This window comes from Chaetomium tenue (genome assembly GCF_020726465.1).
Source record: "Chaetomium tenue strain MPI-SDFR-AT-0079 chromosome Unknown F5144scaffold_5, whole genome shotgun sequence".
NCBI classification, from domain to species: domain Eukaryota; kingdom Fungi; phylum Ascomycota; class Sordariomycetes; order Sordariales; family Chaetomiaceae; genus Chaetomium; species Chaetomium tenue.
In genome coordinates, this window is record NW_027117333.1 from 3,071,318 (window position 1) to 3,095,866 (window position 24,549).

At 56.8% G+C, this 24,549-nt stretch overlaps 9 protein-coding genes across 9 annotated transcripts; 6 read left to right on the forward strand and 3 right to left on the reverse strand.

The window, feature by feature from the left end:
• Positions 1-4,340: 4,340 nt before the first annotated feature.
• F5144DRAFT_305997 (uncharacterized protein) lies at positions 4,341-7,734 on the reverse strand. The gene is made up of 3 exons (XM_066783923.1): positions 7,056-7,734; positions 4,724-6,994; positions 4,341-4,630 (listed from the first exon to the last, which is right to left on the reverse strand). Exons 1-3 carry the CDS (start codon positions 7,588-7,590, stop codon positions 4,497-4,499), a joined length of 2,940 nt encoding a protein of 979 aa, XP_066641748.1. The 5' UTR covers positions 7,591-7,734; the 3' UTR covers positions 4,341-4,496.
• A 1,620-nt stretch (positions 7,735-9,354) lies between these two features.
• On the forward strand, positions 9,355-10,349 carry F5144DRAFT_578784 (assembly factor CBP4). Its single transcript, XM_066789280.1, has 3 exons — positions 9,355-9,656; positions 9,711-9,895; positions 9,953-10,349. The coding sequence occupies exons 1-3, from the start codon at positions 9,607-9,609 to the stop codon at positions 10,108-10,110; spliced, it is 393 nt and encodes a 130-aa protein (XP_066641749.1). The 5' UTR covers positions 9,355-9,606; the 3' UTR covers positions 10,111-10,349.
• Positions 10,350-10,687: 338 nt separating this feature from the next.
• Positions 10,688-11,983, forward strand: F5144DRAFT_578787 (nascent polypeptide-associated complex subunit beta). Its single transcript, XM_066789281.1, has 3 exons — positions 10,688-11,054; positions 11,211-11,384; positions 11,443-11,983. Exons 1-3 carry the CDS (start codon positions 11,003-11,005, stop codon positions 11,664-11,666), a joined length of 450 nt encoding a protein of 149 aa, XP_066641750.1. The 5' UTR covers positions 10,688-11,002; the 3' UTR covers positions 11,667-11,983.
• Positions 11,964-13,178, reverse strand: F5144DRAFT_594400 (adenosine deaminase/editase; the record flags this gene model as incomplete). The annotated part of the gene is made up of 2 exons (XM_066790571.1): positions 11,964-12,844; positions 12,911-13,178. 2 exons carry the CDS (start codon positions 13,176-13,178, stop codon positions 11,964-11,966), a joined length of 1,149 nt encoding a protein of 382 aa, XP_066641751.1.
• Positions 13,179-13,691: 513 nt separating this feature from the next.
• On the forward strand, positions 13,692-14,953 carry F5144DRAFT_578792 (60S ribosomal protein eL24). Its single transcript, XM_066789282.1, has 3 exons — positions 13,692-13,838; positions 14,033-14,176; positions 14,310-14,953. The coding sequence occupies exons 1-3, from the start codon at positions 13,788-13,790 to the stop codon at positions 14,595-14,597; spliced, it is 483 nt and encodes a 160-aa protein (XP_066641752.1). The 5' UTR covers positions 13,692-13,787; the 3' UTR covers positions 14,598-14,953.
• F5144DRAFT_578794 (Redoxin) lies at positions 14,954-16,203 on the reverse strand. The gene is made up of 3 exons (XM_066789283.1): positions 15,714-16,203; positions 15,388-15,590; positions 14,954-15,270 (listed from the first exon to the last, which is right to left on the reverse strand). The coding sequence occupies exons 1-3, from the start codon at positions 15,832-15,834 to the stop codon at positions 15,094-15,096; spliced, it is 501 nt and encodes a 166-aa protein (XP_066641753.1). The 5' UTR covers positions 15,835-16,203; the 3' UTR covers positions 14,954-15,093.
• Positions 16,204-18,119: 1,916 nt separating this feature from the next.
• Positions 18,120-18,513, forward strand: F5144DRAFT_594403 (uncharacterized protein; the record flags this gene model as incomplete). Its single annotated transcript, XM_066790572.1, has 2 exons — positions 18,120-18,262; positions 18,318-18,513. 2 exons carry the CDS (start codon positions 18,120-18,122, stop codon positions 18,511-18,513), a joined length of 339 nt encoding a protein of 112 aa, XP_066641754.1.
• A 1,573-nt stretch (positions 18,514-20,086) lies between these two features.
• Positions 20,087-21,905, forward strand: F5144DRAFT_578795 (kinase-like domain-containing protein). The gene is made up of 4 exons (XM_066789284.1): positions 20,087-20,492; positions 20,556-20,821; positions 20,880-21,103; positions 21,193-21,905. The coding sequence occupies exons 1-4, from the start codon at positions 20,437-20,439 to the stop codon at positions 21,547-21,549; spliced, it is 903 nt and encodes a 300-aa protein (XP_066641755.1). The 5' UTR covers positions 20,087-20,436; the 3' UTR covers positions 21,550-21,905.
• A 932-nt stretch (positions 21,906-22,837) lies between these two features.
• On the forward strand, positions 22,838-24,397 carry F5144DRAFT_604544 (uncharacterized protein; the record flags this gene model as incomplete). The annotated part of the gene is made up of 4 exons (XM_066791352.1): positions 22,838-23,026; positions 23,084-23,462; positions 23,584-23,981; positions 24,059-24,397. 4 exons carry the CDS (start codon positions 22,838-22,840, stop codon positions 24,395-24,397), a joined length of 1,305 nt encoding a protein of 434 aa, XP_066641756.1.
• Positions 24,398-24,549: the final 152 nt, after the last annotated feature.

A 24,549-nucleotide genomic window follows, 5' to 3' on the forward strand; every position in this document is an offset into this window, starting at 1 on the left:
CACTTTGTGTACACTTCTCGCGCTTTGGCTAGACCCAGTCCCCACGTCGATGCCGCTAGCCTCGACAGGGCATAGCTCTGGGTCCTCAGCTTCTTCTCCACCGCCGCAAGGTGGGCTTTCCAGTTGAGCTTCCGGTCCAGCCAGACTCCCAGGAACCTGGCAGACTCCTTCGGTCTGACGGGGCTGGTGCCTCCCCCTGGGTTAGTGAGTTCCAGCTGGTTTGTCCACTGCCGTCGTCCCTTGTTGAAATGGATCAGTTCGCTCTTTTCCGGGGCGAACTTCATCCCCCGACTGTCCGCCCATCGCATGCATGTTTCCCACGCCGCCTCCAGTTGCCGGACATTGGCCTCGGGGTTTCGACCAAACACCAGGAGGTTGGTGTCATCCGCAAACCCCGTTATAGCCAAGTGAGGGTGCTCGTCTTTTAGCTGCTTGTATAACGAGGAAATATAGAGGATGAAGAGAACAGGGGAAAGGGGTGAGCCTTGGGGGACCCCTGCCCGAATTGCCGTCGGTGCCGCCGTCTTGCCGTCGAAAAGAAGGGTGGCCTCTCGACCAGTCAACCAGTCTCTCGTCCAGAGGACCAGCCACCTCGGGTAGCCCATTTCTCGCAAAGTTGCTAGCAGTCGGGTGTGGTTGACCGTGTCAAAGGCTCCTGAGATGTCCAGTTGCAATAGGGACGCCGCACCCTTCTGTCTCCACGCCTCCTGGACCTGGGCTACTACTAGCCGGACAGCCAGCTCTGTGGAGCGGTGTGCTCTGTTCCCCATTTGTTCATCTGGTAAGAGGCCGTTGACTTCTGCAGTTTGAGTGACCTTCCTGGCGACCACTGACTCTATTACCTTCCCTAGGGTTGGCAGCAGAGCAATGGGCCTGTATCCCCCCGGGGTCTGATACACCGGCGGAGCCTTTCCTGGTTTCGGTAGTACTACAGTCTTCGCCCTCTTGAAACGGTTCGGGAACCATCCTAGCTCCAGACACCTTGTCGCCAGAAGGGCCAGCACTTCAGCTAACGGTGCTCCGCACGCCTTCAGAAGGCCCATCGGGAGCAAATCCTCGCCTGGCGCCTTCCAGGGGCTTGCTCTTCCTATCGCTTCCGTGATCTCGGTCGGCGTCACTGCTTGTACAACGTCGAAGCCCGGGTTCCAGCTGCCCAAAAAGGCTGGGTCTTCCACGTCCGTCAGGTTGGCCGGTGGGTCCGGGAAGAACCTCTCGGCCAGCGCGCTGGCCTTCTGGTCGTGCGTTTTGGCCGTTACCTGTCCGGAAGAGTCCTTAAATTCCGGCAGCCTCGGTGGTTCTGGCGGCAAAAAGCTCCGCAGCCTAGCCCATCTTTCCAAGCTCCACATCTGATCGGGCTTCTTTGCCTCGCTTGCTTCCTGTACGCTGTTTCTCCAAGCCCTCGTCCGTGCTTCGCGCGTTGTTCTGGCAAGGTCCTTGAGCCTTTCGCTGAGCTCCTCCCAACAGTACTCTGCCCTAGTCTCCTTCGCCAACCTCTCGGCTCTCCTGGCCTCCCGGGCGGCCTGCTGCACCTCCACAGTCCACCAGGGAGAGCTGTAGCCGCAGCTCGCCTTCTTCCGTGGAGTGCTTTCCCCCGCGACCCAGGTGAGCCACTCAACCAGGCTATCGAAAGCTTTGTCAAGACCCTCGACTGTCCGGGTCCTGGCCGGTAGTCCGTCCGGTCCCGGGTCCGTGAGCCCCATGGCCTTGCATAGCAACGCTGCTTCAGCCTTCACCCTCTCTCTGTCCATCTTGTTCCAGGCCCAGCCGTCCGGCTGGGTTGGCTTCGGCCCCAGCCTCCCCTCGATCTCGAGCACCTGTGGGTAGTGGTCTGACTTTCCGCGACACTCCTCCCCGTAGTATGTTGTCTGGAGGTTTCCCGAGGCCCAGAAGTGGTCTATAGTTGACGGACGGCCCCGCTGTCGCCCCTGAGGGGCTCGTGTTGTTGCTCCCCTTGGGGTCCTGATGGTGAGGTCCCACAGGAGACCCAGCTGCAGTAGGTCTTCAGACTCCCTGTCGTAGCGCCCGAAATCGTCCCACAGTGGGTGCTTCAAGTTGAAGTCACCTGCCAGAACCACCGGGTGGCTTGGCCTTGGCCGCCTTTGCAGGGCTCTCGGTACGTTCTCGCCGCCGGGAGGGTTGTATATGGACCAAAGCTCCAATCCGGGGTCTTCCCTTCCGAGGTCCGCCTCTGGGAACCACACGCGGCACCAATTCTCCGCGGCTTCGGAGTCCCACTGCCTGATTTCAAATCTTTTGCTTACATATATCGCTGCCCGCCCCTCGAGTTTGTGTACCAGGTGGTATCTGCTGCTCCGGGGGCAGTATGTAGACTTCGTCGCCTTATTAATCCACGGTTCTTGCACAGCCAAGAGGTCGTATTTGGCCTCTTCCAGCAACACTTCCAGTGTTTGCTTGATTCCTTCGGTGTTCCAGAGTAAAATTTTAATTTTCATCGCCTGCGACGGTGATCGAGTCCATCGTAGTGTCCCCCTCGGGGTCGCGTTGGTTCGGAGTAGCAGTGACCGCAGGGTTGGCGGCGACGGCAGGCGTTGGTCCGGTAGCCGGTTCGGGCGCTCGGGGCGGCGGAGCGGCGGTGTAGACACCGTTGACTACCGGGTTTGCGAACTGCACCCTCGGAGCCTCGAAGTTGATCCTGGTCTGCTGGGGGTCTAAGAGAGCCTGACGTTGGGCCGCAGCCGCATTCGTCGGTCTTCCTCTCAACCTCTTCCTGCCTACCACCTGATAGCTGTTGTCGTCCCTCTCCTCGCCCTCGAAGTTAAACGCGGGAGCTCTCGTAGGGGCCGTGCTGGCAGAGTTCGCCGCTGCGGTCTCATAAGTCCGTGGCCGGAACTGGTAGGCCTCCTTGGCCTTGGCGAGGGTCCTCGACTTCTCCGGGCACTCTCCTGACCACGCCGGATGCCTTCCTCCGCAGGCCGGGCATCGGAGTGGGATTTCGTTTTTGTGAGTAGGGCACTGGTTCTCGCCGTCCCTGCCGCCCTCTCCATGGGCTTTCGTCCCGCAGCGCGGGCACAATGGGGTAGCCTTGCAATGATGTTGTGTGTGTCCCCACTTCCAGCACTTGTAGCACTGTGTTGGGCTAAGGGCAGCCCAGTAAGGCTCGCAGTCCAGTAGTTGAGCCCTCCAGATCACTCCCTCGTCGCACGCCTTGCGTGCTTCCTCCTGGGAGGTTAAAGCAACCAGCACTGTTGCCCGGGTCGCCTCCCTGTGTCTCGGCACTCTGAACTTCACTTTATCGACTGTGTGGAGGCCTGTTTGTTTCCCGAATTCCTCCTCGGTGACCCCCTGGAGGTCCTTCTTCCACACGCCCTTTAGCAGGACTGCAAAGGTTCTCTTGCTCTCCTGGGCCTGCTCTCCGAAAGCCTCCTTGATCCAGTTGGTGTTCATCGAGTGCCAATCTCTCGCGCCTGCGTTCTGGAATGTGACGATTGTATCGCCGCTGGGGAGCCTTCGGGCCGCAACTGCTCCCTTCTTGATAGACACCCGGTTGATGGCCTGGATGGTTTCTTGCGGGGTGCGTTTGGCGAGATCGGCTGGCATTCCTCTGCCTCTGACTAGAATCTCCTTGTTTATGCGGGTCGGCACTATCTTTGTCGGCGTGTTAGGCTGCGGCTGAGAGGGGGCAGCTCCATGAGCGGCCACTGCGGCCCAGGATCCTCTGTCCTGGGCTCCGGTTCCGTTGACGGCTGCCTTCATTTCCTCGGCCACCACCTTGCGGAGGTTGGCAAGCGAGATGTTTCCAGTCTGTGACTGAGACGCGTTGTGCACCTTCCGGACGGCTGCTAGCAGGTCCTGTCCCATGCCTCTGGCTGTCCCTTTCTTCTCGGGGTCTGCTAGTCCCACCAGCTCGTCAACCATCTTCTTGATAACCTCTATGTCGGAGGGTGGGGGTGAGAGGGGCGGGGTGGGGGGCAAGTGTCGGGACTGCTCTAGCCCACTTCTTCCCCTTTGGACTGGGGCAGTAGGGCCGGCCATCCCGCCTCCACTCAGGGGTTCAGGGGGGCGTGGTCGTCTGGGTAACTGTGGGTGGGTCGGGTAGCTCGTGGGTCCGTGCGTGGGCGACAGAGATTTCCAGGGCGACTGCGTGTCCCGGATCGCCCTTCTTTCCACGCCTACTGCGGCCGCGCTGCGGATTGCGCGTCGGTGCACGTGGTGTGGCTAGATAGGGCTTTGCGAGAGCTTTCGATCAACGCAAGCTTTGGGACTTTTGAGGCCGAAATTCAAGGACGTTCCTAGGGTCCCTTCATTTCATCCCTAGCAAGACTATTTATTTTGGCGGCCGAGAAGCCAAAGCATTTATTCATTCCTCTCTTTCCTGGAACCCGTACCGCCACCACGTAGACAATCATCATCTCCTCACTCCTCGTTGACATCTTGCCAGTGTCATCCCCATCATTATCAGTTTCCCAGGTGACATATCGCATCGCTCGCTGCCAGCTCACCATTCACTGCCTGGCCTCGCCACCCGGCCCTGCCTGTCACATCACCGAGCACTCCCCTTCCTGCTGCTTCCCAATCTTGCTTCTCGATATTCTCTCCCTAGCGCGCGGGCCGCTCTTGCCGGAGCGTTTGAGGTCCTCCAACCGCTCTCTCGCCTTGGGGAAGTCCTGGGCTGTTCATGATATGTCAGTAATTGCTCACTCTTTATTTCCTCCATCTAGTTCCAAGCCGGGTTGGGAAAAATAGTCAAACAAAAAAAACTTACCAGCAGCTCTCCAATACCACCTCTTCGCATCCTCCAAGTTGGCCGCCACACCAATCCCCACCTCCGTAAAATACCCCATCGCATACTCCGCCTTGGACAGCCCCGCCATGGCGGCCTTGCGCGCCCACAGGTAGGCCTCGGTATCGCTCTGCTGCAGCACGCCCTCGCTCCCCGTCAGGTACCAACCGGACAGGGCCAGCTCGCTCTGGTGCTCCTCCTGCATGGCGGCGCGGCTGTACCACATGATGGACAGACGCGGGTCGATGGGGCAGCCGAGCAGGCCGTACTCGTAGGCGCAGCCGAGGCGGAACTGGCTGAACTTGTAGCCCAGCTCGGCCGCCTGCTGGAATAGCTGGAAGGCGTAGGGCTCGTCGCGCAGGATGACGTCGTTGGGCTCGGCGCTCTCGTAGAGCAGGGCTAGCTCGTGCAGCGCGTGCGGGTTCTCGGCCGTGGCCCGCTCCGCCGCCCGCTTGAGCCAGCTGATGGCCTCGCGCGGGTTGCGCGGCTGCCCGAGCAGGCCCTTGATCAGGATCATGCCCACCTTGTACATGGCGGGGGTGTCGCCGAGCGTGGCCGCCCGCTTGTACCACTGCGTGGCCTTGAGCGGGTCCTTGCGCGTGCCGCCGCCCTCGTCGTTGCCGATCTCGCAGCAGACCGCGGTGCGGTAGGCGGCTGCGGCGTGGCCTAGCTTGGCGGCGGACTGGTAGAGCGAGAAGGCGTGCGCGTTGTCGGGCTCGCTGCCAAAGAGGCCGCGCCCGAGGCAGTCGGCGAGGAAGAACATGGCGTCCGGGTTGTTGGCCTTTTCGAGCTTGCGGAGGATCTTGTGTGCGTCCACGAGGTAGCGGTCGCGGGACCGGGCGCGCGCCTTGGGGTCTGGGAGATTGGGCACGAGTGCATCCGACGCTTCGACGAGGCGCTTGGCGAGGCGGAGGGCCGTCACTTGGTCACCGGCATCGTTCTTGACCACGGCCCGCAAATGTTCCAATTCTTCGATGGTGACGGGCGCTTCCGCAGGCTTCGCCGCAGGTTCGTTGGGAGCCTGTTGAATAGGCGGCGGACCTTGTTGGTAGCCTCCTCCTCCTGCAGGAGAAGGCCCCGAGTTGCCGCTGTAGTTGGTGGCGCCGCTGTAATTCCTCACCGGTGGTGGCCGATCGCTGAGGTTGACTACCGAGCCAGGCATGTGCCCGGGGCGAACGGGGGTGGGATGGGAGGGAAGATTATCGGGACCGGGCCCTGGTTGGGGCGAAGGTTGCATACCGGGTCGGTAAGGCGCCGGGCCTGGAGGTAGTCCCGGCCCTGGAGACGGACCGGCACGCCCTTGGTAAGGCGCCGGACCGTTGGGCAACCCCGCTGGTGGTTGGCCGGGTTGTTGGGTAGGCAGCGGCGGGATGTCCCCTGCCATCTCGAACACGGCCGTCTGCGAGTTACGCAAGTCCGGCTGGGATTTGGCCCTGCTTACCTCGGGGTATCTACCGGGACCACGCTGAGCTTGCTCCTGTTGGCCGGGCTGCATGTGCGTGTCGAATGAGTTTCTCGGCTGCTGTTGCGCTGACATGGCATCGAAATCCGGAACCTCGGATGCGGCCGAAGCCACGGGATGGTTCTGCCCCTGGTAGACTTCATTTCCGCCGTAGTAGTCATAGAAATTGTCGATAGATGAAGGTCGGTCTTGGCCGTAGCCGGAGTCGGGCCCACCTCTCTGTGGAGGCTCCTGATATCCTTCTTGCTGAGGAGGGCCATTGCCGCTCGGAGGGTAGATCCTAGGCGGAGGCTGCCGCATCCCCTGTGCGGTGCTCGGTCTCTGCGGCACCCCACGGGGAGGAGGGCCATTGAAAGGGGCGCTGTCCCGCCGCATAGGAGGACCGGGCTGGCGCATGTCCATGTGATCTCTCGTTGGCATTGTCATGCTCCGAGACGGAGGTCCGAAGTTCTCCTCTTGGTAACCGCCTCCTTGCGGTCCGTACCCGGGCCCTGGCGGTGGAGGGCCGCGGCGTTGGTCCGGATAATCTTGCGGGTGGTAGCCTTGCGGTGGGCCGCGAGGAGGCCCCATCGGCCCCGGTCCGCCGTAGCCGTTCGGGGGACGCATAGGCCCTCGCTGCTGTGGCGGACCGTTCGGACCTCTCGGCCCTGGCCGCTGTCCTGATATGTCCATACCTTCCATACCTGCCACGATCTGCTGTTCTTGTTCCAAATCTGTCTTGCGCGGGGCGCCGGGGAAGGACGGGAAGGGGCCGGCATGGCCTGGGCCACCCATGGGCGATCCTCGGTTTGCTGAAATCAAGTATTAGCATACCATTGTGGCAGGGCGGCGGTTATGTGCTCCCAAACTCACCACCGGGGTCTGAATTCGCGGCACGCTCAGCCGGCATTGGCCGACCACGACCGGGCGGGGGGTAGCCTCGGCCGCCAGGGCCCTGAGGGTAGCCGCCACCGCGGGGTGGGTAACCACCTCGACCACCTCCGCCAGGCGGAGGCCTCATTGGGCCTCCTCTTCCGCTGGGCATAGGTCGTCCTCCTCCCCTTCCGGGCCCGGGTCCATTCGGACCCGGATCGTAGTATTCCTGCTGATAGTCTTGATTTGGAGGTCCTCCTCTTCCGTAGCCACCGTCGTCGTATTGTTGTCCGCCATAGCCTTGATCATAACCCTGGTCGTATCCATTGCCATATTCATCGTAGCCTTGGCCATATCCGTCTTGGTACTGATCGTACTGCTGCTGCTGGGGAGGCGGCGCGTTGTATTGCTGGGGTCCTTGAGGACCGGGAGGGTATTGTCGCTGCGGCGGCGGGCGCTGAGCTCCCGGTCCTCCGCCATACTGCTGACGCCCACCAGGGCCGGGGGGCCCATCGTACTGGCCGTTATACGCCATGATGCCAACGAACCGGGTCTGTGTCGGTAATAACCTGTTCGGCTCGTAGTTGTCGTCTCTGTGGCGGGTCTAAAGTAGTCGCATGGCAACAGCACCAGATGGCGAGTTCGAAAGCCCAAATTAAGTCGGCAAGCCCGGAGGTCGGTTTCGATTTATTGCGGCAAGTCGAGCGAGACACCGAAGAAGGGTGATGGGCGACACGCAGAGTCGGCAGCCTCGTAGGATCCGCACCGCAGCGCAACGACGACACAGCCAAGAGCCTAATAAGGTAAAAGAAGTGTGATGGCCGTCACTGTCGTCTTTCGAAAGAACGCGTGTCTAAAGGTTGCAGCACAAGGATACAGAAAGGAAGGGTGTGAAACAATAGAGCATGCAGTGCTCCCAAGGAATGGAATGGCCGGCGGGACCGGGGAAGGTGTTGAAAAGTGCGGTCGTTGAAAAGGTCACAACCCGGAGGCAGAGGAATGCATTGTGCCCCGGGCGTTGCTGGATAAGCTAAAAGCCGTTCTTCCGTGGCCGGGTGCACCCCTCAGGCTTGGACGGGTAGGGTGGGTTTTGACCCAGCGCGGGGCCAGCCCCGGCCCAGGGGTTGTTACACATGGCAAGGGTCTCAATACAACGCTGTGTAATGAACCCTTAATTGTCGTTCTATTGATCCGACCAGGCGTCTTGCGCCAACTGCTTCTTTCCCAAGGCTGGGGCTTGTCAAAGCTGTCTACTTGTAAAGAGGGCAACCAACTTTACTCCCCTGTTTCATTGCAATCCCTGGCGTGGGCGGCTCTTCAACTTAGGCACACAGCCCGTATAGAGCCGTATGGGTGTGAAACAGGTGTAAATAACACAACAAGAGAGTCAGCTGGACCACGTCCGGGTTCTCCCTCTGACATTTGGTTCTCGGCGGTGATCAGTGGGTTGATTCGCCCTCGGGGTCAGACACTCCCAGGTTTTCATCTGTTGCCGACGACTTCGCATGGGCGATCACCCTCCTACCTGTCAAAGCCTTTTCACGCTTCTACAGGCCCGAGGGCCGGCCGAGAGGTGTTGACGCGGCGGCGTAATTACCTAACACGACCGCGTATCAAAAGCCGCCCACGGTCTCGTCGTGATTGGTATCAAAGCCCCTACCCGCCACGTTTGATCGCGGAACTGGACGGCTGCAGGCTTGCTATCGAGGGGGCCAGACGGGAAGTAGGCCGAATAACTCTGCAGCTGGAGCCTGGCCAGGACTGGCAACGAAACATTCAAGGGGGATGGAACAGTGCATTTATTTACCTGCAAGCCTGCGGCGGCACCTAATTACTCCCTCATTAGGTAGTTGCATCGTACTTCGTACCAACCGCGTTTTGGGCGCTTCACAAGAGCGGGCATTGTCGAAAACTCGCAACTTGATTTCCCGACGCCACAGGGACGTAAGATTCGAGAAAGGAGCCACTGCACCTTGTCATCCGCCCGGCATCCGAGATTGTCTTCATGGATGGACCCAGCTTGTGTTTCAAGACATCTCCCGAAGCTTGTCGAGGCGAGCTCTCCTCATTGTGTTGCCGTGAAAACACGCGGGATATGCCCTCCATTGAAGAAATCGAAGAAATAGAGCTGGCTCAGCTTCAACAGCCGAGTGGTGATTGTGAGAAAGGCCCGATACAGTCTCGTGAAGGTGGCTTGTAATTCGGGAGAGCCGCATTGCTATTGGGCCTTGCCCCGGAAAGAAACTTTCCATGAAGAAACATTCTGAGACGGCAGCCGTTGGCGGCCCCAGAGGGTTCAGCGGGGCCGCTGCCGCATGACATGACCTGTGCCCCACAGGCTTTAACCCTTGCTTCCTTCTTCCTTGGACAATTTTCTGCCGTATCTGGCCGCCTTCGAGCAGCCGACCTCATTGAGAAAGAGACTTGAGACTCGATGAGCGAACAGAGTAGCCGGAAAGAAACTTGGGCAATAAATATTCAAGAGCAACGCTATCACTCAACTCTCGGCGGCCGGCTAACCCGGCTGGAATCTTGAGTTCCCCGTTTCAAGATGGTCAAAAAACCCTTCAACTGGTGGTTATGGACCAAAATGCTCGTCGCGTAAGCTCTTCCGAGCCCTGTTGAAATTGGCATCTCGCTGACAAGATGAGATAGGGGCGGCGCCATCATTGTCGGTGGCCCGGCTTTCACAAGATGGGTGCAACCCACTGACGAGGAACTCTTCCAAAAATACAATCCCGAACTCCAGAAGCGGAGTCTGGAGAGGAGATTCGAGCGGCAACAAGAGTTTGACGACTTTGTTACTAGGCTCAAGAGGGACTCAAAATCTGACAAGCCAAGTAAGTGTTTGGACATCCGTGGAGATACCCCTGGTTTGTCTACTAATCAGGACGTAGTATGGACTGTCCAAGCCGAGGCAGAAAAGGAGCGCGTCAGGCAAGCCTCCATTGCCGAGTCGCTGAAGGCGGCAGAGGAGTTGAAGGCCAGGAAAGAAGCCATGAGGAGGGAGGCTGGGTTGCCGGCAGAATCTGCATCATCCGAGACCACCCGGTGATACGGTGGGAAGGGGTGACGAACAGCTAGTTGATTGTACGATGTGTGTGATTTGGATTGTACAACAAGAAACTCCCACAACAGCGGGTTATGGGCTGAGGGTGTGGTCGACTTGGACCTTGACATGTGATATCACGATCCAGGGTTGGATGAGAGCAAGCATCTTGATAACTTGGCAGAGCCCTAAGGTCGGAGATTTTGAAAAAAGGTTAACTAATACATCAAAAATAAAAGCAGCTTCCCTCACATGATCACCATCTATTTAGTGTGGCCCGTTGGAGCTGCCTATCGCCTATTCACCCCCTCTGGCCAAAAAAGGATGAACTCGAAAAGTGAGTAAAATCAAGAAAGAGACAGAAGTAAAAGGAATCAAGAAAAGAAAAAGAAATAAAGAAAATCGAGTAAAATGAATCAAATAAAAGACATCAAAGCAAAGGAATTTGGGCTTTTGGATGACTTTCTTTGTTCCTACCGCAGAAGGCTGGATCCTCGCAAGGTGAGGGGCACGGTGAGGCCGGTGAGCAGCTGTCAAAGTGGGGTAAAAGTTTATGCGACTGCGAAAAATATCAGGGCCCAGGCGCACACAAATTCTCCAACCACTGACGACCAGACAAGGCAGAAGGCATCGCGGGCCTATCACGATACTCCGAGGTAAAACCAGGACGGAATTTATCCCCGATTGACAGAGTACGTTCCAACCCGCCGTTTCGCACCTTTGACGATTGCATCCCCGCAGCAGCAGACAAACAAGGTGTTGTGTGTTGTGTGTGTGTGCACTGGCCCCAAAACTGCCCTAGGCTAACTAATCAACCCCAAGCTCAAGCTTACCGAGTCGTCGCCCCAGCCATCTTGTCCCTCCCCCACCAAAACTCCATCCTCCACATTACAACATCATGGCGGACGTTCAGGAACGTTTGAAGAAGCTTGGTGCTTCCGCTCGTATCGGTACGTTGCTGCTTCTCTCACCTCGATTTCCCCGCTTCCGATCGGCCGACTAACTAACCCACCTTGCCGGCAGGGTATGTCTAGATTCAATCACGCCGAAATTGCCTCGAACCCCGCGCAGTGATCCGAGATTCTGACGAACTTTTGTGACGAATAGTGGCAAGGGCACCCCCCGGAGGAAGGTGAAGCGCGCGCCTGCGCGCTCTGGTGCCGATGACAAGAAGCTGCAGCAGTCGCTGAAGAAGCTCAATGTCCAGCCCATCCAGGCTATTGAGGAGGTCAACATGTTCAAGAGCGATGGAAACGTTATCCATTTCGCCGCTCCCAAGGGTTCGTACGATCGGCCGACAAGGTCAGCGGACGAATTGCTGACAAGTTGGGTTTCTAGTTCACGCCGCTGTTCCCTCCAACACCTTCGCCATCTACGGCAACGGTGAGGACAAGGAGTTGACCGAGCTCGTGCCCGGTATCCTCAACCAGCTCGGCCCCGACTCGCTTGCCTCGCTCCGCAAGCTGGCCGAGAGCTACCAGAACATGCAGCAGAAGAAGGATGATGACGATGAGATCCCCGACCTCGTGGCCGGCGAGAGCTTCGAGAACAAGGTCGAGTGAACGACCTGATCCCGGGAAATAAAACTCTATCACAATTCGTTCCGTGCTTTGCATTTCTTGGTGTTGCGAGGACAGAAACGATTATGTTATTCCACGAAGGCATGCCGGCGTCTACAGTATCCATTACATCGGCCTCAGAGCCTAGGTCTGAGGGATAAGGAGGGCCACATGGTCGATTGGGGGGTGTAGTCAATCGCTAGAGTACGTGACCATGTCAAGGGAGGCGCCAGACTTGGTCGTTGCGGCGCAGCTTCCGGCATGCCAGTACCTAGGTATATACCACGGAAGATCTCAACCTCACAGATGAAATTCACCGTCACCTGTGTTCCTAAGCCATCCCTTCAGTGCTTCCCTCCTTGCCTCTTCTTTCACCCTTCTCCTACCCTGTAGTAAGCTCCCTTCCTTAACCCCATCATACGATGCCGCCCCCAGCTCCTTAACTATCCCTTCTTCTCCCAACATCCCCGCAACCATCACCGCGGCTGCCCACATCTTCCGTCGCGACGTCGAACTAGCTCCCTTCACATCAACCCCCTTCCTCCCCTGCAACACCCCGCCAATCAACCCCTCCTCCACCTCCCCGCCCGCCGTCCATGCAACAGCAAGGTTGCTCGACACCACCTTCACCTCCCCCGCCATCCCCGCCCCCCTCCGCGAGAACTCAAACTCCCTCTCCGTAGTCTCCACCACAACCTGGCGAAACCCATACCCAGTCCCCTCCCAGACCCTGCCCCCAACAGGCGCCATCCTCCCACCGGCCCCCAATCCAACCTCATCCCCCTCCGCAACACCCGCCCCAAAACACCTCCTACACCCCTCCCTCGAAAACTGCGCCACCGGCAACACCAAACTCGCCAGATACACCCCCCGCGGCGAGACAAAGAGCGCCGTGAGCGACGACAGCAGCGACGTGCACTGCTTGAGTGCCAGTTTGTCGCTGCATGATTTGGAGTGGCTGGGGGGCGCGTCGGCGCGGGCGGGCTTGCGGCGCACGATGCCGAGGTGGGAGAAATAGCCGCGGCCGAGGAGGGGGGTGGGGGTTGGGGAGGGGGAGGTTATTGGGGGTGGTGATGAGGGTTGTTGGGCAGGTGGGGGAGAAGGGGTTAGGGGGGCAGGGGGTTCCCATGGTGTGGCGTCTTCTTGGGAGGACATGATCAGTTCCATGGAGGCGTCACCACCTGGGGGTTGTTAGTTTGGGGAATGGAGATGGATAGGTGGCGAGGGGATGGAGGCAGGCAACTCACAGGGGGCTTCGGAGCAGTACATATGGAGGGTCAGATCTTCGCGCCAGGCAAAAGGTTGGCGGTGCCAGGACCCGTTAGAGGCTGCGGGCAGCTCCTCTTCTGTCCTTCGTCGGAGGTAGTCAGATTCTGCGGAACTGTCCTCGGCCAGGTGGCGACACTCGTCGAGAATAAACCGGTTGAAAGCCCGAATAGCGAGAACCTCGGCATGCCAGTCATGAAGGGCAACGCCGTTGGCCTGTGGGAGCTTAGAAACCGGGAGGCATTTCATGCCCGTCCTGCAAGCAGTGTCAACACTCAGTTCGTAACTGAGGGCTTGGGAGCATTCAGGGGGGTTGTGGCCCAAGGATGAGACTCACGCCAGCGCCACGCATTTTAAGAATGTTGGACCTAATCTCAAAATATAAAGTCAGAACACCGATAGAAACCTTGTGGACAGTTGCCAATGTACCTCTCACAACAATGCCGCTCAAGGGTACCCATTCCCGGAGTCCATTATCGCGGACAGCAGGTCGGCGCTTTGCAGGGAGTTTTCCAAACTCTTCTAGCACAACCGCCGCTACGTCGTCAGCTTCATTACCCATCGCGAGTCTGCCTATTTGAAGCACGTTAGACGAATCATCGGGAAGAGACTTGAACGGAGAACAACAAGGAGGTAAGTAACCGATGCGATAACAGGGTTAGGGTCTGTTTACAGGAACAGTGGCGTCCGGTCCCGCACAGCCACATCTCTAAAGTGGGCCTATTGCACTCGCGCAGCAGCCTATCACAGAGACAGCCCTATCCCACAACCTGCACCAAAGAATTTGGCGAAAATCGACGTGGGACCTTGAACTTCGAGGAAGCAACCCGACAACGACAATCGACAAACACCGCCAAAATGAGAACCTACGACGACAGTTTCTCGGGCCAGCGGATTTACCCCGGCAAGGTACGAATTGCCCATCTCCCCGATCGAAACCGACGCCGAATTTCCCATCCCGAGTCCCTCAGTGAGCCCGAGAGCTACGCGCGAAGTTGAATGATGACAGACGAGGACCGGGGTGGGGGGTTTGGCGTCGGAAGTCTTGGGAGATATGATTTCGTTCGAGACAGCGACAGTTCTGACCATATTTCACACTACAGGGTAAGCTGTACGTCCGTGGCGACAGCAAGGTCTTCCGCTTCCAGAACGGCAAGTCCGAGTCGCTGTTCCTCCAGCGCAAGAACCCCCGCCGCATTGCCTGGACCGTCCTCTACCGCAGGCAACACCGCAAGGGCATCTCAGAGGTACGAACTCCCCGCACTTGTACATGTCCGAGAACGAGATGGGAACGATTGGGAGGGGGTTGGTTGCGATGACGACATGGATGAGGAATATATTCAGGAGTATCACAGGACGGCCCGCTGACTCCCCATATAGGAAGTTGCCAAGAAGCGCACTCGCCGCACCGTCAAGTCGCAGCGTGCCATCGTTGGTGCTTCGCTCGATGTGATCAAGGAGCGCCGCTCGATCCGCCCGGAGACCCGCAGCGCGGCCCGCCTGGCTGCCATCAAGGAGAGCAAGGAGAAGAAGCAGGCTGAGCAGGCGGCCAAGAAGGCCGAGAAGGCCAAGAACGCTGCCGCCGCGTCCAAGGGCGCTGGCGGCCGCATCGTCGGCAAGCAGAGTGCGAAGGGCGCGCAGCAAAAGGTGGCCGCCAACACCCGCTAAGGTCTCTCTGTCTTTGGCGGTTGCTGGTCCGGGATGGGAGCGTGTTCTTTCCGAGGCAAAGGGAAAGCCAGGTCATGCAAGGAGCACACAATAGATGAATGGTTATCTTACGGTCTTGCCTGTGGCCGGGAGGGAAAACGCTGGAGTCGGTCGGTCGGTACTCGGTTTTTTGCCTGCTCAGCTCTCTTATAGGGTTTCTGCTCTCGCAACAAGTTGACAGAGCCAGCTTGTTTTTCTGAAAGGGCCGGTTGCATGGATCCTGCGTGACGGGGGAGGGGGGCCATTTGCATGGGTAGCTCACAGAATGCCGACTTATGCATTGGTCTCACTTGAAGCAGCACGGCGCACGGGAGCGGGTTGAGCAGGGACGAGCTTCTTCCTCTATGAATGTAATGATGATGGAGTGGCGCGGCGCATCTACCTACCTACCCCGACGCCAAACCCACCAAGCCAATCTATGACCTCTTGCCCAAGTCTTCACACTGCCAAACTGCGCTTACAGCTTCGCCAAAACACCCTCTGCCCCGGAATTCGCGATGCTCCCCTTGGTAGTGTCTGCCTCAGCATAGACAACCTTGCCGTGGTCCACCACGACGGCATACCGGCCGGTGCGGTCGGGACTAGCCCAGCCAATGCTCTTGCTAAACGCCGCACCACCATCCGACATGAAAAGCTATTATTTCCATGTCAGCTCAGCTCAATCCAACATCAACCCCCGCACCCCCCGCCCCCACCACACCCCCAGCATCCGCAGGCAGTAAGCAGCGCATCAACAGAAGAATAAACTTACAATCGACTCATCCTTAATCCCATTCGCCTTGCCCCACGCCGACATGACGAAGGCGTCGTTGGACGCGATGAAAATGACCTTGTCGACGCCCTTGGCCTTGAGCTCGGCGAGGTGCGCCAGGTAGGAGACAATGTGCTGCTCCTGGCATGTGGGCGTGAAGGCCCCGGGGACGGCGACGAGCACGACTTTGTGGGTTTGGAAATCTGAGGGTGGGGGGAAAGGGGGGGTTAGTTTGGGGTTGGGTTGGGTTTGTTTGTGTGTGTGCGGGGGGTAAGGGCCCTCTAGGCTGGGTGCTTTGCTTTGGTGAAGAGAGGGATTTTACTTGCCCTTGCTGGCGTCGTACGTGGTCGGGATGCCGCAGACTGTGAGGTCGAGGTTGCCAGTGGGGGGGATGTAGCTGAAGGATACACCGTCGGGGAAAGAGGAGCCGGCTTGGAGGGTGGCCATTTTGAGTGAGTGATCAATTGAGATGTGGCTGGTAATATGGTGGTTTTAGTATCCTGGGGCGAGTAGCAAAGTTTTGTTGGTTTGTTCCTCAAGCCGTCGAGGATGGGGAGTTGGAGTTGTTTATAGCGTGGAGTTGAGGGGCAGTGGGCAGAGGGGTTCGTTTAGTGGATCCGCTCGGAGCTGCTCCCCTTGCTCTCATCACATTAACGCAGTTGGGACCTTGCACATACACAACATAGGTACAACATGCAGTGGACGTCAAGGTGCTCAATTACAAGCCTGTGCCGCACAGCCTTTCCCAAATCATCCATGGTGCTTGGGGAACACTGCATTGCGCCATCGGCTGCCTAGATAACCCAATCGAGGCCAACTTTTAAGTATTCGGAGCTTTCGGCTTATTCGACGTTCGGCGTTCGACGTTCTCCAATCGGACGACCCGGCTGCATCAATCGTTACGGACATAACTAAGGTACTTCGTACCGAGGTAAGGTAATCAATTCAAGAGTCCGAGGTCAGTAGTGCCTTACTTCACTCTGGTGCACGACTGCACGGTGGGGCCGCCCGGGTTAACGGTCGGAGATGGCCCGTCTACCGCTGGTCCCGTCTCCCGCCTCCCAGCCGATCGTTCCTTTCGGCGGGAGTGGCTTATTTACAAGTAAGTACCTAGTTACATACCTACCCCTTATTTACAAGTAAGTACCTAGTTACATACCTACCCCTTTTTGTTTGCGAGATGGTCAGGGGTCAGGGGGAGGGAACTTTGTTTTTCCGTTCGCCGGATGGCAGAGGCTGTCGGGTCCCGGGTCCAGGCATTGCATTTATTTCCAGGAGTTCAGCGACTTGTGTGAAGTTACCATTTAGGTACATGTAGACAGGACTTAGGATAAGAGACATGGAGATTACGAATTTTGCCTACCATAACACCTACGATTGATAAAGAACTCTTGAGGACACGCGGGTTCGCCTGTTCGGAGGGCGCCGCCAATTTGTTTGACGAAAAGCAGTTCAGAGAGCGTGATTCGTGCCGTCAAGACTGTGGCGATGCACATGTCCCAGATTTCACAGGTTAGACAGTTGCGGACCACCTGTTCAGCGTGATAAAACTATTCAGAGATGGCCAAGACCGACAGGCAGGGAGACCCTAGTGATGGGGAGGCGAACGAAGAGTCTGAGGAGGCTCGATACCTAAGGACCAGCTCTTCTAGTTTTGTGACATGACTTCTGTTGCCACCCACTTGCCAGCTTCCCTATTCCCCGCACGAGCGGCAAAGGGCGCACTATTGACGTGTACGGTAGCGTTCATCGGCTACCTAGTGAAGTGGTGATACGCCTCAACACCACCAACGCCTGGGCCACCTGCCGCGCGTCTTGTGTTGGATACGGACTTGGGGCCCCGATCAGAGATGATCTGGGCTGGCAGTCCCCAGTCAGGTAATTATAGATACAGAAGTAGTTGCCTTCCCCGTTGCTCTGCGATCCGGTCGCTTCTTCCGGGGATGAGGATGGTCCTTTTCTCGAATCTGCCAGAAACGGACATGAACGTGTTGCCCAGATTCGGCTATCCTCGATGGCTGGGAGACCTGTGACGAAGTCAAGTGTGATTGTATGACCGGGAATGGGGTTCTGGTTGTATCGATCGGGCTTAGTTCGCCCAGTGGCGGTTGTCTGTTCGTTGCGTTCTCGAGGCACTCCAAATATTGCTGGATATATCGGGTAATCTGGTATGTTACGCGGGCCAAGGATAAGTTGCTCAGTTCTTGTGCCGTCCTCCTCGGTCCGAAGTGGTGTGTATGGTCGTGTGCCATTTCTAGCACTTCCCTTACGCACGAGTGCGGTATGTAGAGCCGAGTTTGCCGTGTCGGGGCGAGTGATAGAGCAGGGCCGCGGTAAAGAAAGTCAAAATGGCCTTCCTGGTCCTCGCCTCAAGGGCCGCCAGGCTCCTGACCAAATACAAGGACGCCGAAGCGGAAGAAAATCGAAAATCGAGAGTCTGGCCCACTAGTCCTCTGGTAACAGAGGGGCTGGCACCCCAGTTCACCAGTCGTCCCAAGGATACAGCCATTATTTTAAGCCATCGACCCAACCCGAGTGGTGGACGTGATTTTCCCTCCCTCTTTTCAGTACTGTTTTTGTTATTGTGGTATATTTGCTGGCCTCGCCCTTCGCTATTTGTGCCTGCCCTTCGTTACTTGTGGCCGCCCTTCGTCATTTGTGGCCGCCCTTCGCTATCTGTGTTCGCCGTTCGCCATCTTACTTGCCGCAACACATCTTGGAGCTCTGTGACCATGGCGTCCTATCTCACCACCTACCCCGAGACGGACTCCTCTTCTTTCCTCAACTCCGAGTCCGGTTGGCTGTCCCGGCCCCCATTCACGCCCGAGACGGCCTATCAGAAGGTTAAGACCGGGCAAGAAATATGGAACAGGAGGTTAGACATACTAGCTACCTACCCTGATATAACGTTATATATTGACCAGTTCTAGAAATCTAGAGCAACTCCAATCCACATTTGCCTACAACTCCACGTGGCGGGAAGGCAACTCCCTTCTCCAGGGCCGGGCCGAGATTGTGAGCTTTCTGGCCCAAAAGTGGGAAAGGCAAAAGGAGTGCCGCGTAAGGGAAGACCTTATTGCATTTACGGACAATCGGGTTTGTTTTCTCAAGCTGTTATCTGAATAAAGTATAGTATGGTTTCACTGACAAAAGAGCTCAGATCACAGTTAAGCACTGGTATGAGTGGCACGATGAGGCGGGACAGTGGTGGCGAACATCGGGTATCTCAGACTATATTTTTGGGAGGAGGGGAATGATAAAACAAGTGCTAATTTATGGAGTTAAGATGGAAGTTAAGGAGAACGAGCGGTGGTTTAGGGATGAAGTTGATATCGACAGCGTTAAAATTTCTAGATAGCTAACATTAACGTAAAATATATTTAATAACTTTACAGAATACCCTAAGTCGCTTAATAGTGAATTTTGTAGGAGCATATCAAAGCAGCTCAGGGCACGGGCAAGTCGCGACACACAACAAACGGGGAACGACGGCGAGGCGGCCACGGACGAGGACTGGAGCAAGCCAATGTAGGCGAAGGTCGACAACGTCGCCTACCTACAAGAACGAATCGCCCAGGTCCTTGAAAAATATGCGCAGAAGATCCGGAAACTCACAGGGCGCGCCAACGACCTGGAGAGCGTTGTCGACAAACACGACAAGGCACTTAATACTGACGACCCGAACGCGCCGGCCAGAAAGGCGCTCGCCAAGACAGCACGACTGGACGCCGCCGAGTAATCCTCTTGAATATGTGGTTGTTCGCCGGATGGACTGGCTGATTTTGAACGAAGCACAAACTACCTAGGTACCTAGTACACTCTTTGAACTGATCCTTGGAAAGCAAATTAGAGGCGCCCTCTAAGTGAATCTGGCCAAAAAAGCTGAACTCGAGAAGGAAGCAGGAAGTAAAGAAAAAAGAAAGAAAGAAGGGAATCAAGGAAACAGAAAAAAGACGACGGAAGCCGAGTAGAATAACTTGAATAAAGGAACCCGAGGAAAATGAATTAAATAAAAGAAACTGAGTTAAATGCATGTATAAAGTACCTATATTTCGGGTTTCTGATTGGCTTTTGTTTCGTTTCTCTACTCGTCGAAGGTTTCGTCGGCACCCGCATTTGGAGTTAGGGATGGAATATGCCATGATAGAAGCCTCCCTGATATCCTAAGTTGGATACCAGTTTCCCCTTGTGTAACGGTCCCAGGAGTATATTGCAACTAACTGGTGACGACTCTACGAGTACACTAAGCTTGAAGAAGAAAAGGAAAGATGAGAGAATCTGGCAGCTCGTGGGGCTGCTTTATGATCGCGAGCGCGATGGCCCGAGCGCATTGCTAGAATGTTCGGTGCGCTGTGGGGCAACTGGGAATAGCTTCATCCAGGGGTTCGGTGGACCGTGCTTGTACGTGAGCTGGCCGAGGGTTACCGAGGCCCACCTCGGGCACAGCCCGTTACACCTTGTCTGCCTTTTCTTTTACAGCAGCAACCCAGTGAGCCTTCATGTCATCGGAGATAGCAATCCTAGCCCACAGCGAGATTTGCGTCACATAGCCAACGACGACTGGGCCGTTCGCCGAACAATGTCTCTCCTTATTAAAGTCGCCTTGCCTTACTATGTATGTACGTGAGGCAGGAGATAGCCGGGATCATGGAGACAGTATGAATAACCCCTTGTTACTCACGGGTCGCACCGTGTGATCGTGGGGCTAGGTGCTCATTCGGACCGTCATATCTTCACACATGGCTCGACCAGTGTCAAAAACATCATAAGGGAGTGCCGCTCGTTTGCCATTGATGGCATCCCCCGCGGTAACACTGTCTGCGCGTCTGCGGTCACGGCCTTCCTTGGTATATCGGCTCTCCTCTCGCTCCCTTCTTTTGCCCAACCTTCGCGCTCCGCCACGTTGTTTCCCTTGCGTTCCCAGACGAAATGGAATCTCATTCGCCAGCATGTCGTCGACCACAAACCCCCCTTCAATAGCTCCCCGCCAACAGCCTCTTGCCAAAGGAACACAAGTTACGTCGGCCTCAGGGAGATCCTACGTAATTGATGAGAATTTATGAACGGCCGAGGGGACCCTTGCTCTGTTGCTTGTACCGTGCGATGTAGGTTCAGTCGTGATAGCCTCCGCTCTTCCTAACCGAGGACTAACCCTTGCTCTACAACAGCCACGAGGGACAGCAATATATACTGAAGGATATCTTGCCCGGAGATTTTCAATATAATCTGGATCTGCAGAAACTCGTCGACTCGGCCCATATCCGGAGGTTTATCGACAGCATCCCCGATCGCCATATGTTTGTATTTCCGTTCCTGCAGTATGATCTACAGTCAGTCAACACGGCCGCAATCCCTCCATCTGCCAAGAAGATGATATTGAGGGACGCTCTCGCAGGCTTGCCTGGCCTACATGATAAGAACATCTATCACACAGGTCAGTCGTCTATCCATATGTTGGTATGTTAACTTTTAGCCACTAACATCTCTAATAGATATCAAACCATCCAACATCATGATGGACACGTTCAAGCAAAGTGATGGGACTCTTGAGTTTATGAATGTCCAGATCACGGACCTGGAGGACGCTTTTGTTGTACCTCCTAACTCTCGAGGCCTCGGGAAGCGGCTCTCTGGGAATCAGTTCTGGAGGAGCCCTGAAGCGTGGGCAAGAGGAGCGCAGAATACCCCCGCCGATATCTTCTCATTCGGCATCGTTGTAAGTTCCACAACCCTGCCCCTCTCCCAACCCTTAATGTTGGCCGCCAAGATACTAACGAATGTCTACCTCGGCTTACCTCGATCCAGGCCATATATGTCTGGCTCGACCGGATGATATTTTACTCGGACGAGGCGAACAAAGCCGAGGACCCATCGGATATGATTCTCAGGCGCCACGTATCTTATTTTCTCAATGATATCGACGACTTCCATGGTTTCATCGAGTACCATGGAGGAGAGAATGACCCCTTTGTCAGCCGATTTGGAGGGCTTCTGATGTCGTTCAGCACCGAAGACAAGAGGGAGCCTTGGGCTGTATGGCAGCCGGTGGACCCGCAGTTCAAGGATCTTATTTGCAGGATGACCTGTCTTGATCCTCGGCGGCGGATCACTGCCCGGAAGGCACTCCAGCACCCTTGGTTCAACGAGGAAGGGGGTCGCTAATGCTTAACTGGCGCGGGTGGTTGGGTGTTTGAGGGTGAGCGTGGCGCGCTGTTCAACTCGTACCCAGGGCTTGCGGGACTGCTCCCTGGGACAGCCTGGTGGCGATGGCACGACGACGGGCGATGATGACGGCGGTGCTGTGTGGACTGCTGAGTCCAACAAGAGGGTTTTGGCTTTGTCGGCCTTGATACTCGTCGGTGTCAGGAAACCTACCAACGTTAATGGTATTGCAATGAATGCGGCCAATTGCTTCAAAGTTTATTTTTCTTTTCTTATCTAATCACTAATCATTCCGTTCTCACCCAGTGCACCTTCCATCATAAGTAATCTCGATGGCGACCAGTGCATCAGGTCTGCTGAGTCAGGAACTACATAGTTTGACGTCCCGAGATTTTGATGCTTCTGGGCTTGGTAAAGTGGAGAGCTGATCACAAGCTGGCCCATTGGAAAGCCCTGATTTGCTGAGTGATTCGCTGCAGGGATGGCTCGGATCGTCGAAGCCCCCGAAACCCCCCACACCAACTTCCCGATGGCTTCCCTGCTCCCCAGCCCAACACCTTGCATGAACCATGGAAACACACAAGTTGGTCGACTGCATTTTTGATCACCAACACCCCAAGGGCTGCGACACCCTTGGAAAGCCCAAACATGCAAAGAAGAGGGGTAAAGATCGGACTGAACGCGCGCAGATGCAGAGGCACCTCCCGCACAGGAAGTCTGACATGGAGATTTGGTCACACCCCACCACACCACACGCACGCAGACCTAGGGATTCCAACCTTGGGACCTGCAGGGATTTTAGCTTCTGTCCTAGCCTCGATTCGCCTCGATGAGCCCGCTGAGCCCGCTGAGCCCGCTGAACCCGGGTGGTGTCCTCCCTGGGCTTCCCCAATCGCGGCCTTCCGCCATCGCGACGAACCTTCTTCCCTTTCTTTTTGATCTTTCCACGCGCTCTTGGCTACAAGCCACATCAAAACCAACCTTCTTGACGGCCCCTGGCCTCAGAAGCATCGCTTTTTCTCCCCCTTCCCGCCGCGCACACATCCCCAGGTGCGTGGAACGGCAGGCTGGGGGCATGTGAGCGTTCCCAGCTCCTTTACGTTGCATGGAGACGCCCAACAGGTCGCCAACAGTCAGAACGCCGCTCCCAGCCCGCTTCTGATATTCTCCGACCCTGTAATTTGTATTTGTATTATTGCGGCTTTATTTCTATCTCTCCCGCTTGTGTCTGTCTGTCTTCGCCTCCTACCCTTGGGCTCCCGTTGTATAATCGCCCACTGCTCCCATCATGGGTTTACTCAAGTCCATCAACAGCCGGCCAGCCTATGTTGAGAAGCCCGATTCCACCGGCAACCAAACCTCAAACCACGATGACCAAGGCTCCAGCAAGTCCTTGAAGTCCGTCGAGTCGAGTAGCTCAAATGGGATTCCACTGGCACTCAGTTTTGACAGGATTCTGGAGGGAGGAACTTGTCCGGTATGTTGTGTTAGCCCGGAGTCTCCTTCCAGGGCCCAACAACTGACAGCAACACAGCCTTGTACACTCCGCGATTTCATGAACTATCTGCTTTACGTCGAGCGGTCGGCAGAGAATCTCCAGTTCTTCCTGTGGCACCGCGACTATGAGCGGCGCTTTGCCGCGGCCAAAACAGCCGACCTCTCGCTGGCCCCTGAGTGGACCCAGGCGATGGAGGACGAGGCCATCATGCGCATCAAAAAGGACCAGGCCGAAAAGGTGCGCAGGTCGCCCAAGGGAAGTGCCACCATCTTCAAGGGCACCGACTTTGAGAAGAGCATTAACAGCCGGGACGAGCTCGTCACCCCCGTCACCCCCGTAACGCCCGTCACACCGACCGACAGGTCCCGGAATCTCGCCAGCCAGGCGTTTGCGTCCGCCGGCGTGAAGGATCCATGTAAGTCCCTCCCACCTTTCACTTCCCACCACGTCGACACCCACCCAAGACGGCCGCCCCAACCACCACCACCACCCACCCCCCATCAACACCACTAACAAAACCCCCCCCGCACCCAAAGTCACCATCCAACCCTTCCGCAAGGAACTCGACCGGGTCATCGCGACCTACATCATGGACGGCGCGCCACGCCAACTCAACCTCTCCGAAGTCGAACAGAAAACCACACTCCAAGCGCTCGCGCACACCACACACCCGTCCGCGTTCGCGCTGGTCGCGCGCCAGACCGACGCCGCCCTGCGCCATCTCTCCCACCCCAATTTCATCCGCTGGAGCATCTGCAACGCTAACCCCACCCGCCTGTGCACCGCGTGGGGGGTGGGGTCGGGCGCGGTGTTGGTGGGCGTCGTGGTGGCGGTGGTGTTGACGTTGTCCGGGGAGGGGAGGGGGTATAGGGCGTTGGCGGCGGTCGCGTGGGTGGCGGGGTTTGCGACGCTGATGGGGGTTTATAAGGGCATGGTACGGTTAAGTTTCTTGTTCCCTTTTTCTACCCTTGTTGGAAGAGTGTTTTGTAAGTTGACCACCCCGAGCAACAGTGCATCCTCCTCCACGGCCTGCGCCACCGGCACATCCGGCCGTGGGAGCTCTTCGCCTCGGACCTGGACAACGACGACGATGAGGACGCCATCAGCGCCGCCAAGCGCTCGTTCGACAGTTTTGGTTCCGCCAACAGCTACGAGGACGAGCCGTGGCTGGTTCGCTACCGGGAGCGTGCCTTTTCCCGCAGGCTGTTTGACCGTGAGGTATGGGTGGAGGAGCCGGCGCTGCGGCAGATTCAGCATGTCATTTTTGTGCAGAGCATCGTGTTTGCGCTTGTTTGTGCTGCTGTGTTGACGGCGGTGTTTGTGGCGGTGCCGGCGGGTGGGTTTTTCTAGGGACTACCTAAGTGGTGGGTTGGATGTTGGGTGGTCTTGTACTGTAAGTGTAAGTATCTTAGTTACCTACCTAGTAGTAATCTGTAATAGTAGGTTGCATCCATGAGGAGGTACCTATGCATCCGATTAATTGCCTCAGTTTGGTAATGTAA

Excerpts from the sequence above, each read along its gene's own strand:
- F5144DRAFT_305997 (XM_066783923.1), bottom strand. The coding sequence starts at position 7,590 with ATGGCGTATAACGGCCAGTACGATGGGCCCCCCGGCCCTGGTGGGCGT. Across the intron at positions 6,995-7,055 it reads CGCGAATTCAGACCCCGGTG|CAAACCGAGGATCGCCCATG; the intron begins GTGAGTTTGGGA and ends ACTTGATTTCAG. Across the intron at positions 4,631-4,723 it reads GTGGTATTGGAGAGCTGCTG|CCCAGGACTTCCCCAAGGCG; the intron begins GTAAGTTTTTTT and ends TATCATGAACAG.
- F5144DRAFT_578784 (XM_066789280.1), top strand. The coding sequence starts at position 9,607 with ATGGTCAAAAAACCCTTCAACTGGTGGTTATGGACCAAAATGCTCGTC. Across the intron at positions 9,657-9,710 it reads TGGACCAAAATGCTCGTCGC|GGGCGGCGCCATCATTGTCG; the intron begins GTAAGCTCTTCC and ends AAGATGAGATAG. Across the intron at positions 9,896-9,952 it reads CTCAAAATCTGACAAGCCAA|TATGGACTGTCCAAGCCGAG; the intron begins GTAAGTGTTTGG and ends ATCAGGACGTAG.
- F5144DRAFT_578787 (XM_066789281.1), top strand. The coding sequence starts at position 11,003 with ATGGCGGACGTTCAGGAACGTTTGAAGAAGCTTGGTGCTTCCGCTCGT. Across the intron at positions 11,055-11,210 it reads TGGTGCTTCCGCTCGTATCG|GTGGCAAGGGCACCCCCCGG; the intron begins GTACGTTGCTGC and ends TTGTGACGAATA. Across the intron at positions 11,385-11,442 it reads CCATTTCGCCGCTCCCAAGG|TTCACGCCGCTGTTCCCTCC; the intron begins GTTCGTACGATC and ends TTGGGTTTCTAG.
- F5144DRAFT_578792 (XM_066789282.1), top strand. The coding sequence starts at position 13,788 with ATGAGAACCTACGACGACAGTTTCTCGGGCCAGCGGATTTACCCCGGC. Across the intron at positions 13,839-14,032 it reads AGCGGATTTACCCCGGCAAG|GGTAAGCTGTACGTCCGTGG; the intron begins GTACGAATTGCC and ends TTCACACTACAG. Across the intron at positions 14,177-14,309 it reads ACCGCAAGGGCATCTCAGAG|GAAGTTGCCAAGAAGCGCAC; the intron begins GTACGAACTCCC and ends CTCCCCATATAG.
- F5144DRAFT_578794 (XM_066789283.1), bottom strand. The coding sequence starts at position 15,834 with ATGGCCACCCTCCAAGCCGGCTCCTCTTTCCCCGACGGTGTATCCTTC. Across the intron at positions 15,591-15,713 it reads CACGTACGACGCCAGCAAGG|ATTTCCAAACCCACAAAGTC; the intron begins GCAAGTAAAATC and ends CCCCACCCTCAG. Across the intron at positions 15,271-15,387 it reads GGATTAAGGATGAGTCGATT|CTTTTCATGTCGGATGGTGG; the intron begins GTAAGTTTATTC and ends TGGAAATAATAG.
- F5144DRAFT_578795 (XM_066789284.1), top strand. The coding sequence starts at position 20,437 with ATGAGAATTTATGAACGGCCGAGGGGACCCTTGCTCTGTTGCTTGTAC. Across the intron at positions 20,493-20,555 it reads TGTTGCTTGTACCGTGCGAT|CCACGAGGGACAGCAATATA; the intron begins GTAGGTTCAGTC and ends GCTCTACAACAG. Across the intron at positions 21,104-21,192 it reads TCTTCTCATTCGGCATCGTT|GCCATATATGTCTGGCTCGA; the intron begins GTAAGTTCCACA and ends ACCTCGATCCAG.